Source organism: Drosophila mojavensis, unplaced genomic scaffold (genome assembly GCF_018153725.1).
Source record: "Drosophila mojavensis isolate 15081-1352.22 unplaced genomic scaffold, ASM1815372v1 contig_74, whole genome shotgun sequence".
In the NCBI taxonomy this organism is placed as follows: Eukaryota; Metazoa; Arthropoda; class Insecta; order Diptera; family Drosophilidae; genus Drosophila; species Drosophila mojavensis.
In genome coordinates this window covers 25323961-25338162 of record NW_025318899.1, presented here as the reverse complement: position 1 = coordinate 25338162, position 14202 = coordinate 25323961, and the positions used below count along the sequence as shown (strand labels likewise).

At 41.9% G+C, this 14202-nt stretch overlaps 3 protein-coding genes across 7 annotated transcripts; 2 read left to right on the top strand and 1 right to left on the bottom strand.

Annotated features, from left to right (window-relative positions):
• Positions 1-1806: 1806 nt before the first annotated feature.
• LOC6583586 lies at positions 1807-5303 on the top strand. Of its 2 annotated transcripts, none has more exons than XM_032731035.2 (5): positions 1807-1993; positions 2058-4111; positions 4190-4583; positions 4659-4940; positions 4992-5303. In XM_032731035.2, the coding sequence occupies exons 1-5, from the start codon at positions 1939-1941 to the stop codon at positions 5153-5155; spliced, it is 2949 nt and encodes a 982-aa protein (XP_032586926.2). In that variant the 5' UTR covers positions 1807-1938; the 3' UTR covers positions 5156-5303. The 2 variants fall into 2 exon arrangements, with proteins under 2 accessions (XP_032586926.2, XP_032586925.2); XM_032731034.2 differs by having other exon boundaries at positions 4184-4583.
• Positions 5304-5416: 113 nt separating this feature from the next.
• LOC6583584 (centrosomal protein of 135 kDa) lies at positions 5417-14137 on the bottom strand. 3 transcript variants are annotated; one of them, XM_015162948.3, is made up of 13 exons: positions 14029-14136; positions 13486-13958; positions 13303-13429; positions 13101-13250; positions 11634-13038; positions 11362-11572; positions 11189-11304; positions 6998-7123; positions 6678-6831; positions 6479-6603; positions 6160-6415; positions 5816-6001; positions 5417-5742 (listed from the first exon to the last, which is right to left on the bottom strand). In XM_015162948.3, the coding sequence occupies exons 2-13, from the start codon at positions 13651-13653 to the stop codon at positions 5581-5583; spliced, it is 3186 nt and encodes a 1061-aa protein (XP_015018434.1). In that variant the 5' UTR covers positions 13654-13958; positions 14029-14136; the 3' UTR covers positions 5417-5580. The 3 variants fall into 3 exon arrangements, with proteins under 3 accessions (XP_015018434.1, XP_002009250.1, XP_032586924.1); XM_002009214.4 differs by having other exon boundaries at positions 6479-6585; positions 14029-14135; XM_032731033.2 differs by lacking the exons at positions 5417-5742; positions 5816-6001; positions 6160-6415; ... (1 more) ...; positions 6678-6831; positions 6998-7123 and adding an exon at positions 10038-11085 and having other exon boundaries at positions 14029-14137.
• LOC6583585 lies at positions 7800-11122 on the top strand. 2 transcript variants are annotated; one of them, XM_015162950.3, is made up of 5 exons: positions 7800-8009; positions 9180-9610; positions 9665-10002; positions 10064-10730; positions 10967-11122. In XM_015162950.3, exons 2-5 carry the CDS (start codon positions 9189-9191, stop codon positions 10989-10991), a joined length of 1452 nt encoding a protein of 483 aa, XP_015018436.1. In that variant the 5' UTR covers positions 7800-8009; positions 9180-9188; the 3' UTR covers positions 10992-11122. The 2 variants fall into 2 exon arrangements, with proteins under 2 accessions (XP_015018436.1, XP_015018435.1); XM_015162949.3 differs by lacking the exon at positions 10967-11122 and having other exon boundaries at positions 10064-10839.
• Positions 14138-14202: the final 65 nt, after the last annotated feature.

Sequence of the window (14202 nt, the reverse complement as noted above, 5' to 3'; positions counted from 1 at the left end):
TGCTGAATACGAATTTCAGAGTGAAAACAAATCAAGCAACAAATAAATAAATAAATACGTTTTGAAATCTTTTTCTCATATATACGAAGCCTGTAGACTACTCTTTTCGAATGTGATCAACAGAATTACCCTACATTAAACCACTGTCTTACCTTTTAAACCCATATTTTCCCCAAACCTTCTTAATTACGCTCTGCTTCATTTTAATTCAATTCTTCTTATTGAACAATAATTAATATAAGTAAGAGCCTTAGTGGCTATTTTCCAATTAGTAAATGCACATTCCAAGTTTCACCTAAATTGAATAATAGTTTGAGCTTATTTGATTTATTTAATTATATAGTATACAATTTATAATTTATAAAAATAAATTCAAAGATATATTAGATAACAAATAAATAAACTAAAAAAGTAAAAGTGTATTATTTGTTTGAATTAACCGTTGTAAATAACTGCTTGCATCCAAAATCATTGACCAAATTAATGATTTGCCTAAAATAGGCTTTTAAACAGGGACCGTAACGATTATAACTTTTATAGGAAAAAATTAAAAAATAATTATTATTTTTTGATAAATTAAAAAAAAAATATTTTTAATAATTAAAATTGATTTTTATGATAAAAATCAAAAATAATTATTACAAAACAATTTTATATAAAAATCAAATCATAAGTCTTATATTTGATTTTTATTATAAAAATCAAACATAAGAATTATGATTTGATTTTTATTATAAAAATTGAAAATAAAAATTGAATTGAAATATCTCTTGAACTAAAAAAGCTAGATCATATATTTATATATATATGATCTACGCATTAATACCTTTAATTTGATGTATAATACGTATGTAAATATGTACATGTATATGCGCATATACATATACATATTTACATACGTATTATACATCAAATTAAAGGTATTAATGCGTAGATCATATATATATATAAATATATGATCTAGCTCTTTTAGTTCAAGAGATATTTCAATTCAATTTTTATTTTCAATTTTTATAATAAAAATCAAATCATAATTCTTATGTTTGATTTTTATAATAAAAATCAAATATAAGACTTATGATTTGATTTTTATATAAAATTGTTTTGTAATAATTATTTTTGATTTTTATCATAAAAATCAATTTTAATAATTAAAAATAATTTTTTTATAAAAAATTACCAATAAAAGTTTATCCTTTTTTTGAACTCGCCATAAAAAAATATCCTTATGTGTGTTTTCCTCTCTCTTTTTGGGAATACTTTTGAGCCTCAATTTTTTTAAATGCGTAACACTTATTTGCGGTCCCTGCTTTTAAAAAACAAATAAATCAATAAATAAAAAAAAATGAAATTGAAATTTTCTGATAGGTACAAAATGGAAAGGCTCCTTTGGTATATTCAATGCTTCGTCTTTTTTGATGACCGAAAAAGTACGTCAAGCAGTGCAGAAACGTATATGGAAATAATCGTTATTTGTCAAGACTAAAGCACCATCTATGGCATTTTAAAATCAAATAAGAAAGCAGTTAGCAAGTTTCCACCTCAGTAAAAGAAAATCGAAAATGGGTTGTGTCTTAGCTAACGCAATCATGACAGAAAGTTTAATTGAACTATCATTACCTCTTCATTTGCCGTTTCGAAGACGTCAAATAATTCTAGCAATAATCTGAAATTATTATAATTATATTATAATTATAATTTCATAAGATAAGAGCCTTAATTCAATATTGTGATCCCCGTTCTGTTCCTCAGCCTTTACTTCTCAGTTAGCAAGCTACGCCGAATATTAACAAAGTCAACTATTAACTCAACTATTCAACTATTTAAAAAAGGTTAGACATATAAAAATTTCAAAATTTACTCACTTTTGATCACCATTCACAACTTTGAAAACACAACAAAAATTATACTTTTATACAATTATTTGTATTATATCCCATGTTTACAAAAACTGTTATGGACATCAAGAATGATACCAAACAAAAAGGGTTGGGTATGTTCTAATATCGAGATGCCCAAACTATATTTCCGAATTCAATGTAACCATAAATGATTAGGTAAAGGGTTTGTACTAGAGAGAAAACAACGCATTTCTATTGAGGGTCGCGGCGATATGTACATTAAGAACACGCAAACCCAGGTTCGCGAACTCTTCGGACGCGAGCATGCAGAGAAATCTCGACGGACCTCCTCTTCCAGCAAGGATAACAAGATAATATCAACTAGTGTACAGGTTGATGCATTGCACAAAAAGATTGAAAGTGAAATAGGAAAATTAAAGAATTTCCGTAAGTCGTTTTTAAAGGACACTAAGGGAAAGCCTGAAAAAACTGCTCACATATTAACTGGAAAGTACGAGGGGCTCAATTTTCCCGACAGTTCTATAGCAGCCAAATGGCAGGAAGTGGTCAACTTGGAAATCGGATCCCCAGAGATTCGAAATAAAACCCCGTGCCTCCGCACCACGCACATGGTGTCCTCGCCACAGTCGAGCAGCAGCGCCGAGCCCCACTCCAAGCCAGAGCCAGGCACTGATAGTCCACTAGTTGAATCACCCGATGAGACAATTGCACGCATGTGCGGTGGCTGCAACAACGGGTGCTGCGATACACGACCGGGAGCATATTCAATCTACCAGAGGGACTACTGTCACCTGGGAGCTACATGTCCCATACGCATGTCAGAGTGCCGACAATGCTATCCTAGCAATGCTAGCTGTATAACTTGTATGTCGAGAGCTATAGCTGTGCCCATGCCGTATTCATCCAATCCGTGCTATCAATATCCAATCGGGACGCTTTACCAAAAGCTAGACATGCTAGTGCCACAAAGGAATGGGTGCGAAATCTTCACGTGCAACTGTCCAAGAAATACCTTTTGTAAGCGTACAACGGATTTGAATACGTCGGACTTTTGTAGCAACTGGTATCCAGATCCGGTAGCCACTGTAAATCGTGCTGTAAATACTAACGAGATTCCGCTATCTAAATTCCAATTCACGCCAAAACAGCCAATACAGGCAGGTGGGAAAGAAAAGGGGAGAAGCGAAAGCCCCCCTAAGAACGCAGAAAAAATAATGAAAATATCTTATAGGCAGCAGAGACCTGAGTTGAATCAAAGTGGAATAGCCAAAGACAAAATGAGCGTCAAAAATTACGGGACAGTGAAAAAGAAACCTGCAGATGACCCCGATATCAATGCTGAGAAGTTGCGCATGCACCGCGAATATATGGAGATGTATAAGACGGAACATAAGAAAACTGCCAACAAGGATTCAAGCCAAAACAATTCGGAGCTTGATACTTGCCCCACCTATACAAGGTTGCCAGTAGAGAATGAAAATGATGCTAGATTGTCTGCATCATATATTAAAGAGATTGAACCTTCTACGAATCCGAATCTGAATACAGTTACTAATCTAAGCCCGCCGGCGAGAGCTGAGGACGGTGCTAATCAAACACCAGTAGTAAACCAAATAAATGCAATTGGAAACGTACAACAAATTGCTCAAAGCAATAATGACCACACTAAGAGTCATAAGCTTAAGAATCTGTCCGTTAAACGTGATAATGCTCCGAAGAAACTATCACCAATAATACATGAATTTTCTACACCTGGATTACCCGATTCGAATGACAAGAACGTTCGTTTGATCTGGCCACCTGCCAAACTGGTCATGAGCGACAGATCTGCGCAATCTCCTATGGAAGAAACTCAAACGGATAACCAATTGAATCCACCATCCGCATCCACATCACAGCATCACATCACTAGCCAATCTTGCCAAACATCCCCTAAAAATCAATTACCAACTGATCGCGCAGTCTTGAGCGATAAATCTCTGCTTACCCAGACCGAAGAAACCCAGGCGAATATTCCATTGAATCATCCACAGCTATTAACAACCTTAATAAGCAACCAATCTAGCCAAACGTCCCCCAGAAACCCAGCGCCATCTTCTCTGCAGGTTTGGACCAATGGAATACAATCCCAAGTACAAGAAACCCAAACCGATATTCGAGACGGTGCGGAGTGTGAACAGATAAATGCGGACCAAGCGAAAAAAGCGTCAACTTTTCGAGAAGAGACAACTTTCAGTAAATTTGATGCGGTAGGTATTAGTAGTAGTAATATGTACTATAGAAAAAAGTGTTTCATATTCTTATGAGCCATATCCTACAAGAAACAGAAAGCTCATGGAAATAAGGGTCGTACCACTTGCTCAGCAAGACATGCATCGAAGATTGACAAGTTGCAGATATTCACATCCGCAAGCTCAGCTAGAAATTTTATTCCTTGGCACACATTAAGAAGGAAGGAGGGAAACCGAAGAATGATCGAGAATTACAAAGCAATGATCCAGCACAAACGTGTCGACACTCACACTCCTGAATCGGAAAGTAACCCATCTACTACAGATACAGCCTTGCCCGTAACCCCAAATCATTGTGATGGTAACTACATAGACCTAGAACCAGGCCAGAGCAACTTGCCGGCTGTCTCAATTCGTTCCGATTATCAGAGTTCCTCGCAATATCCGGAACCAAGTAACCAAGCCGCACAGGATGACAATACTTTTGAAGGTACTAAAATTGTTATCATTTATAATGGTTCCGTTAAAAAATACCATAAATATCTGCCTTTCGTCCACAACTTAGTTCAGACAGAGCAACGTCCTCAACCCTTCGACCTCTGCGACGTGCCATGCGGACCTTCGATTAGTCAACAGCAACCCTTAAGAGATTTCGTTTGCACAGACCAATGTATTCGGGAAAAGCGAAGGCGTTCAGTGACGTTTCGAGATGAAAGCGGACTTGGCAACCGCAGCGCCGTCGACTGGGAGCGATTGCCCAAGCTATCCATGGAACGTGACACAGCGGGTGCTCAACAGCCGGATGATGATAACGATTATACAGATGATGATCTATTAGATTCCCACAGTAAGTACGAAACATGTAATGAAATCCAATTTTAATATTGGCCACTTTCAGGATCAACAAACACAGAATTTACGTGCAACGAATCCAACTATGAGGACGAGTGCTCAACCTTCAATGACAGCAATCGCGATTACATACCGCCCTTTACTGGATGTCCCTGTATGTACAATGAGTACGTCAAGCTGGTTGCCAAGTGTAGGCGACCAAATATCTGATTTAAGTGAGATGAGGACGTTTGGCTTTCCACATTCATTTTCTGAAATCATGAAAGTTAAATGTGAATTTTTTATTTATTTTCAATTTTACAAATGCACATTATTTAGTCTAATCTGATAATAATAACTATATTTTTGTATTTTCTAAGCTAATTTAGTTTCAGTCGTAAATATTAAATGCATATTGTGGTATCCTCTACACATAAATATTATGACACATAAAGCTTAACATTATCAACCTGACATTCTATTAAAAATCAATTGAGATTAAACATAATATTAATTTATTATTAATTCCTAATCATTAAGCGTTTAAATACTAAAATCATTACATTAGTTAATGGGTCGTAGTTGTAAATTAATTAATGACACTGAAGCGTAAAGAATTCGTCAAATGCAAAGTTAAAGTAATATCGAATACAATTTTACATCGGTTCCTCTTGAACCCTGGGGGTGATTTCCCTTGTGCGCGCCTGACAGAAGCGATCCTCGGCTAAATTCTTACGTAATTCCCGAACCTGCTGCTCGTACTCGTTAGCAAGACGTTCCTGTTTGTTACAACGATCCCGCTCTTCTTGAAGTTCAGTCTGTTTTCAATGAATTGAATGAAATGCTTACTACAAATGCAATTAGGCTCTTTTCGATTAAGTAAATAAATACCAGTGTCTTTGCATGTAGCTGCCGCAGTCGCTCCATTTCGCAGTTGGCAGTTACCCCTGCCTCATCTTGGCGCTGCCGCTCCCCGCGGATGCGATCCAACAGCTGCTCTCTAGTCTCAGTGCTGATATGATTTAATTCAGACTTTTGCTGTAATTCGGCACGCAGCTTTTTGCACTCATTCTCCAGCTGTAATTGAGTTTTGTTATTATATGGTAAGTGGCTGGCTTTTAGTTTTACTAAATTACTAGGACACATTTCTATTATACCATAATAAATGTTATACTGAATACGCACGTAAATATGACGATGGTAATTATAGCAAACCTCCAAACACATCAGCTTACCTTTTTGCGAGTTTCATTTATTTCGTTGAGCTCGGCATTTAGCTTTTCTTTTTCTATATCCAGCTTATCACATAGCTCCTTTCGCACCTCCAGCTCTATTTTCAGCTCTCGCGCGTTCTCCAGGTCCCTCTCCAAGCATCGCATTCGAGTACGAGCGGCAGTCAGTTGCATCTCCAGCTCATCAATTGTGCACTGCCGGCAATGCAGCTGCTCCTTGAGTGAATGTACTTCACACTCCAGCTCGCAGATTTGCCGCCTTTCAGACATTCGATTTGAGCTTAGTTAATTTGATAATTCTTCATATTTATCAGCTACTCACTTGAACTCATTCGCCTCAACCTCCAAGCTTTGATTGTTGCCCTCCAAGAGAACTTGGTCCTGTGTCAAGTTGTGGTAGCAGTCTAGCAATTCCTCGCGCTCCTTTTCCTTTAAGACAAAGTGTACCTAGCACGTTAACCCGGAGTTCAAATCACCTTCTGCCTTATAAGCTAATTAAACAATATTTTCGAGCAATATACCTTTTCCAGAAGCAAATCTTCGGCTCTTTTCACCTCCTGGACGTATTTAGATAGCTTCTGTTTCATATCAGCCACCTGCTGCTCCGAGTCACTGAGCTTATTTTGCAGCGTCCTCGTTTCTGCCAGAGCATTACTCAATTTGTCCGTGAGGCGTCTGTTGAGTCACAAACAAATCACATTTAGTGTAATGAAAACAGTCACAAAAAGCTAGCTAATTGTGGAACCCAATAAAACATTAGCAACGCTTAGTTGCTAATGATATGGATGCTGGCCGCTAAGACTATTGTCTGATGAAGCAGATATTATTTATTTATACGCACCCGTTTTCCGCAATTGCTTCGTCGCGACTGAGTTTTAGTGCCACAATCTGCTGCCGCAGTGTTTTGCTTTCCGCCGACGTCTCATTCAACTCCGAGTCGCGTTGTAGTGTTCTTGCGGTCAGATTTCTGTAATCAGATTTCAATTTGAGTGTTGGCTTCAAAGAGACGCTAGCCCTTAACTACTTTTTGTATGTGTTCAAGCAAAATTGGCTTGCACCTGCGTTGACGGCCATTTGAGTGCCGAAACCTTCACGGGGTCAAATCGGAATACCTCAGCAGAGAGCCAACTTATGATCAGCCGTAGGAGAGCCCGAACCCAATCAGCTTATGCTATGTGCTCACTCTTCGCTATCCATTGCAAGAGCGGACTACGCATTTACAAGCTAGACACGTTCGCACATATCCGCAATTCGAATTGAAACCCAAGAACAAAGCGCGACCCTGTAAGCCGGTTTGCTTCTGACCAACCCCAGCCCCAGCCCCAGACCCCGCCAAAACCAAAGTCAGAGACACGCCTGACGACCATCGATGCCAATCAGCATTGCCTGGCAGGTGTCACTCATATTAAGAGCTTCAACCAAAATTAAACTGCATTTGAAGAAGTAAGTCTAAGGCTGAACTCCCACGATGGCAAACATAAGAAGCATTGAAACCCGTCTCAGTCTTGTTTGGCTAAGAGTACGCTGTTAAGTACGCTGCCAAGAGTAACGGCGCAAAGAGAGCGTGACAGCAAGAGAGCCACGCGTGGTCTGTTTACCTGGCGCAGACTTAGCGCTGGCCGCATTGTAGCGGCGCTCAGACGTCTGTTACCTGCGCAGGCGAATGGTCGCGTCGCGTTCAGTGTCGGGTCGGGTTTTACGTTGCGCACTGATCTGCTACATGTGTCAATTGGCATTGGGTTTCGAATCAAAACGGAAATCGGCACTGCTGCGTGTGTCAGAGCGTGATCTCGCGGGATTCAAGTGCTTGGGTCGGATCGCAGCTCAATTTTAACTCGAATCCGAGACCCGAGGTGAGCATGCCGTGGTAGGAATCACGCGTAGTCTTTGCTGAGAATTAGCAAGAATTGTTTACGAGCTTCAAACAAGGCACACACGCACACATACACATGCAAAAGATCTTGACTCTACACACATACATACAAATCTAAGATATAACTGATGAACTTTTGTTCAGACTCGAATTGCCTTTGTTCAGTGTTCAGTCTCGGTGTTCTTTTTGACCAAATAAAAGAGAATACACCGATTTGCGGCATTAGGAAACCTGTTGCTGCTTTCTGTTGGCTGTTACGACAGCCAAAGCCACTGACTTCAACAAGAAACCCAACACAACTCAAAGCAGCGTAAGTTGCGGTTAGCCTAATGCATTATTTATAGCTCGGGCTGCAGCTGTTGTCTGTTGTTTGTTGCCTGTTCGCTTTTTATGTGTTGCTTGTTGCGTATTCGCGGCAGAGCCCGGCCCGGGGCAGGCAGCGGTCGGACAAAAATTGGGGAATTAGTGCAAAGTGTTTTCCCAGCCCGTTTTCCCAGCACCGCTTGGTTGGCTGCTTCTGCCACTAGTTTCGTCACAAGCCACATGCAGGTTTTCAAAGCACGACGATTATGTAAATGCGGCTTCGATTTTAGGCACTCGTTGGCCAACAGAATTTTTCTGCCGAGTGACCAGCGCAGCAAGGGCTGGGAAAGGGGAAATGGAAGAAAGAAGTCAAGATAAACGAGTATTTAGGTCATGGTTAACAGCGCACAACCACATACTGGTTTTTACATTGCCTTATTTTTGTTTCTTTTTTTTCTGTGTTTGGGTTTGTTGTTTTTGTAAGTCGCGGAATCAACAAGATTGCTACGCAGCACATCGGCCTGCAGGTTGGCTAATTTAATTTGGACCTGCTGTAAGCTCATACCGAAACAATGTTTAGCCTGTTACCTTTGGGAGGGCCGCATCTCAATGCTTTAAGCATTCTGCCCTGCCTCTGCCTCTGCCTCTGCCTCTGCCCCCTGCGACACGCAGTGAAAAGCATTTAATTAATGGCTATGAGCCATTCACCAACTCACATAATAGAAAACTTATCAATCATGCGGTCTAATGAGCGATCAAACCGATTTGAATAGGTGCCAGCTAAGGCATTGAGAGTAAAAGTGACATAGGCAAATTGAATCCAGTTCATCATTATCGGCAATTACAGCCGCTAACGATGCGAATAAAGCGCCGGAAGCTGTTGGTCTACTGGGCAGCCCTGCAGGCAAGCAGCAGCATATTCACCTATTTGCTGCTTCTGCTGACACAACACCAAGCAATGGGCGGCATCGTGCCCCCGCCCTGGAGTGACCCGGCAAAGAATCCTTGCGCTAGCATGGCCGGCGGCTGGCAGCTCCTCTACTGGCCGCCGCTAAAGAAATGCTTTAAGATCTTCACGCTTGGCTACCCTTGTCCGGACACTATGGAACTGAGTCCAACAGCAACAAGCGCTAAGAGGAAAAATGTCCCAGCAGCCGAGTGTCGCTGCCCGCCGGGCACGGCGCTTAGTGCGCTCACCGATGCTTGTCATAAACTCTATGACCGCGGACCCTGTCCGCACGGCGAGTACTTTCAACCCGTTCCAGAGCAAGCCAAGAGGTAAGCAATTATGATTCAAATTTGATCGCACCGCCATACATTATGTTGTTTCAGAGCTGACAATCGCTGGGGCAGCTGTAAGCGCCCACTTCATTGCGACGATGGGATGCTGTTCTGGCCAAGAGACGGCAAGTGTTACCCGAAATACTCGAAGGGTCCGTGCACTCGAGGAAAGCTGCTGGCACGCAACGATGATGGCTTGGCCGAGTGCCGCTGTGAACAGCGAGGGGAGCTGCGACCATACTACTATGCGTTAGAGGAATCCTGCTACGAACACTACACTATAGGACCCTGCTCAACGCCGGGTCACCTATTCCTGCCTGGCGGCCGCTGTGACTGCCAGCGACATCTGCCCCACTATCACGCACCCCATCAGATGTGCTACGAGCTTGGTAGGGCCTTGGCCCAAAATAAGTCCAAAATAATGTAAATTCATGTCGACATTTATTCTAGACACTCCAGGTCCTTGTCCACCTGGCCATGTCTTCCGCATACCCGATGATATTGAGGCAGGTCAAGAGTCGAACACGCAGATCTCACCGCATGCCAAGTGCATGTGCAAGGAAGGATATGTGCCGTGGACCGACGGCCTGTGCTATCGCCTATACACACGCGGTCCTTGTGAGGCCAACGAGTTTCTGGTTAATCAAACCTCGTGTGTACGCAACTTCTGCGGCAAAAATCGGCTCTATTTCCCTGCGGAAGACTCATGCTACAGAATCGGCTCTCAGGGACCGTGCTCTCTGCACCAAGTGGTAGTTTTTGATTTTACAGCACGGCCATCTATAGATGGAATCTCTTACAACGGCATTTGCGGATGTGCGGGTGTCATTACAAACTTCGACCAGAAGTGCTCAACCAGCAGCGATCAGGAGAAGAACTTTTGCGAGGCGACGCCTGGAATGGTTGAAATGAGTGGCCAGTGTCACAAGCTTTACACGCGAGGACCTTGTGGTGCCGGCCAATGGCTGGAGCCGTTGAAAACGCAAACAACCAATGGCAGTGCGCTCTTTGGCTATGCCAGCAGAGCGAAGTGTGTGTGCCGACCAGGCTATACGCCAACCGAGAGAGATCACGGCGGAACGCACAGCTGCAGCGCACCCAGCGTAAGCCTGGCGAGGTATTTAACCATCGAGCGTCGAAACTCGAATTTCCTCACTGAATCACCCACTTTTGACCCCAGCAACAGTGTTTCCTTAACCTATCCTCTGTCTGTGGGTTTGCGTTGATTTCCTATTGTTTGTTATCCAACTCTCATCGCATGTCTTTTCTACTTAATTATCTATGTTTTCCTGGACGACCTGCGGTACGGCTTTACAATAGATCTCTCGATTTAATCGTTTCATTTCCTTTTAGGTGGTTCTTAGATATATTTGGCTAACGCTCGCAGCCAAAGTTTGGCTTTAAAAGACGCCAGGGTGGGAGATTGTGCCATGAATGTATTACCCCAACAACTGTATAAGTGTTTAAGTGAACTGTAGATAAAATGAATAAATGTTTTAAGTAAATCTACGTATGGCTTGGAAATCGACTCTGACCGATTTCATTGCTTAGATGAATGTGTCTTTGATTACATACTTAACTTGAGACTCCAGTTCTCTAACCGTTTGCTCCAGTACGTTCCGTTTATCCTTACAGTCCTTGAGCTCGACCTCCAATTTGAAGAGCTTCTCAGTTTTATTATCCAATTGGTTCTGTGGATAGATGATGGATTAAATTAAGAAAAACAGAATATATACAATTAAAATTACCACTAGTGAATCCTTCTCATGCTCAAGAGCAATATAAGTCTGGCGTAATGAGGCCATTTCGGTACGCAATTGATTAGCTTCATTGCGATTCGATTCACGACTAGAATCCAATGTGCTGACACGCACATCAGCCTTATGCACCTGACGCTCTGCTAACATAAGCTTACTTCGATAATCGGCTATAATGCGTTCATTTTGTTCGTTTATCAAACTGTTAAAGATACAACAATTAATGCTTTATAGAGCATAACACAATCAATCATAGCATTTACGTTATTTGCCCGTTCTCCCTTCTCAAATTCTCTGTATCGGATTGGAGCTCCGATAAGCGCCTTTTCAGCTCAGCTACGTCTTCTTTCAAGAGAGCATTTTGGGTTTCAGTGGGAATGCGGGCTGAGTTCAACTCGCGATGCTCTCGCTCTAGTTGGCGTATGCGATCCTGCAAGTCCTCATTGCGAACGCGCAGCGTCTGCAATTCCTCAGCGTGCAGTTGCACGCTGCTCAACTGCTTCTCCCGCAGCGTGTCACGCTCGCAACGCATACGCTCGAGCTCAACACGCGCACAATCGCGCTCGCGCTCAACCCGAGCAATGGCAGCCTGAACGCAGTCACTGCGATTACTGGGGCTATATGCGCTGCTAACCGTGGGTGGAGATATGTTCTCACTCTTGCGAGGTGATAGCTGCAGCTTTGCCGTGGACAGCATGCATAGCTCGGAGCGCAAGACATGTAGCTCCTCGTCCTTTGATTTGATTTGAGCGTGTAGAAATGCAATCTCGGAATCCGAACCGGATTTGCCCATGAGGCGTAGATACTCCTTCTGGAAGAAATCTCGCTCTGACTTAAGTCGAATTTTTTCCTCGTCCAGTGTCACACTGTTCTGTTGCACTTGCTCTTGCAGCTCTTTTTGCATCGCTGACATTTTACTCTCCATTTTGTGTAGCTTCTTTTTAAGCTTTTCATTAACTATTTGTAGCTCTTCCTCGCGGCGCGTCAGCACATTGATCTTTTCGTTGAGCATGTGTCTGTCATCATGGAGTGTGGCTTTATCGCATCCGGCAGCTTGCCGTGGTCCTTTGGATCTTTTATCGTTACGCTGCTGCAGTTTCTCTAGCTCGATTTGAAGCTGTCTTAGCTCTGCTTCTTTCGCATCAATTTCAGAATTGGCTTGGTCCTCCACTTGCAAGGCAGCTTCCTTTAACTCGCACAGATGTGTTTGCAATCTTTGTTTTTCCTCCTCCAGACGCAACGCACGCTGCATAGCATCGTGCATCTTATCTTGATACTCGTTAACCTGAGTCATCAACTCAGTCTTTTCGCGCTGCAGTAGGCCAATGTCTTCTGAGAGAGCGCCGACTTCCCTGTAGCAGCATTCCTTCGCTAGCACTGCGGGCGGACGGCCACCTGAGAGCAAATCATTTAATCGTCGAATCTCCCGGTTCCGCGACTCCACTTTCCGTTTAAAAAACTCCAGTTGCTCGCCGGCACTTGTGAGCTCGTTTTCGAGTCTGGCCACCTCTTCCGATGGGGCGGGCACGCCTTCCTTAGAGCTAACTGCAGACTTTTGAATTACTCCAGCATTACACTTTGTACATTTTAAGGAAGGAATCGTTGATGTAGCATTCGAAGGGGGCAGCACTTCTCCTGAGCGTACGGTTGTAATAAAGGGTTTTCTTGCTATAAGGGAATGAACTTCTATATATTAATATACTTTTTATATATATGTACATATTACACACTCTTCACTCCTGCAGCTGGCGTTCGTTTGCCAGATGATGCACTGATTATTTGCTTTGACAGGAACGTATCCAGTTGAGCTTGGAGTTGGGCATTATGGCTCTGCAAATGATCACTGTCAGTCTGTAGATTGCGTATTCGCCTCTCAGCCTCTGCGGGGATATTTTTATTTTTACGCAAAGTAACGCTACATCAGGTACATACCACAAAGCCGAAGTTCGTAGCCTTCTCGCTCCTCAAGAAGCTTCAAGTGCAGCTCGTTGCACTCGGCCAGTAAACGCGTGTTGTCACATTTATAGGGCTCAACTCCCAATTCCCAGCACGCTTTTTCCTATAAAGAAAAAAAAACTAAATTTCCAGATATAATTGAACGATGCAATTACCTACCTCTAATAGCTCAACAACTTGCTTTTTTGTATCCCGGAGGCATTCTGTTGTTTTTATTAGATCGCCAAAAATGGCTCCAACCAGCGGAATTGCTAGCACTGGTAATGTTTGGGTGAAGCCCATAACATCGAGCTTAGCACGGAGCTCCTTAAAATCCCATTCAGTCATATTTACGTTTAAAATTCTACTTTTCTTTTCTATATTTGCGCGTTATCTTCCTCTTATAGTTTTCAATCATCCGATACGTTTTCGATAGGTTTTCGTGATCACACGACGAAGTGTGGTGGTAAGCCGATTCAGAGTATTGCCAAAGACAATTTATCAATTTACATATAATGTGGTGAGTTTGGTAAAACGGTTAAAATTTTAAAACAACACAACAGCCAAAAACTAACACAAAATTAAACATGAGTTCCTCGATTATTCATATGCAGCAAAAAATACTGAAAATCAATTCTTCATTAACCTATGATCTACAGAGTTAGGCAAGAAGATAATTTTAGATACAATTCTGAACAGAGAAGAAGAAGTGAGAATGTTTACCAATAATTTTTTAATGCACAAAGAGGCGCAGGTTTTTTAGCAATCGTGAATCGTAAGTGAAAACATACAATTTTTTTTTTTTTTTTTTTTTTTCTTTATCTGGGCTGACATATAAAACTAAAAAGAAAAAAACTTTGAAACAGTAGTTGCCACTGGCTGTCGCTGTACGTACAT

Coding starts and splice junctions, on each gene's coding strand:
- LOC6583586 (XM_032731034.2), top strand. CDS start 1,939: ATGTTTACAAAAACTGTTATGGACATCAAGAATGATACCAAACAAAAA. Junction 4,112..4,183: donor CTTTCAGTAAATTTGATGCG/GTAGGTATTAGT, acceptor ATATCCTACAAG/AAACAGAAAGCTCATGGAAA. Junction 4,941..4,991: donor TGATCTATTAGATTCCCACA/GTAAGTACGAAA, acceptor GGCCACTTTCAG/GATCAACAAACACAGAATTT.
- LOC6583585 (XM_015162949.3), top strand. CDS start 9,189: ATGCGAATAAAGCGCCGGAAGCTGTTGGTCTACTGGGCAGCCCTGCAG. Junction 9,611..9,664: donor GTTCCAGAGCAAGCCAAGAG/GTAAGCAATTAT, acceptor ATGTTGTTTCAG/AGCTGACAATCGCTGGGGCA. Junction 10,003..10,063: donor TCAGATGTGCTACGAGCTTG/GTAGGGCCTTGG, acceptor CATTTATTCTAG/ACACTCCAGGTCCTTGTCCA.
- LOC6583584 (XM_015162948.3), bottom strand. CDS start 13,653: ATGACTGAATGGGATTTTAAGGAGCTCCGTGCTAAGCTCGATGTTATG. Junction 11,573..11,633: donor AGGGAGAACGGGCAAATAAC/GTAAATGCTATG, acceptor TATCTTTAACAG/TTTGATAAACGAACAAAATG. Junction 6,002..6,159: donor TAAATGAAACTCGCAAAAAG/GTAAGCTGATGT, acceptor ACTCAATTACAG/CTGGAGAATGAGTGCAAAAA.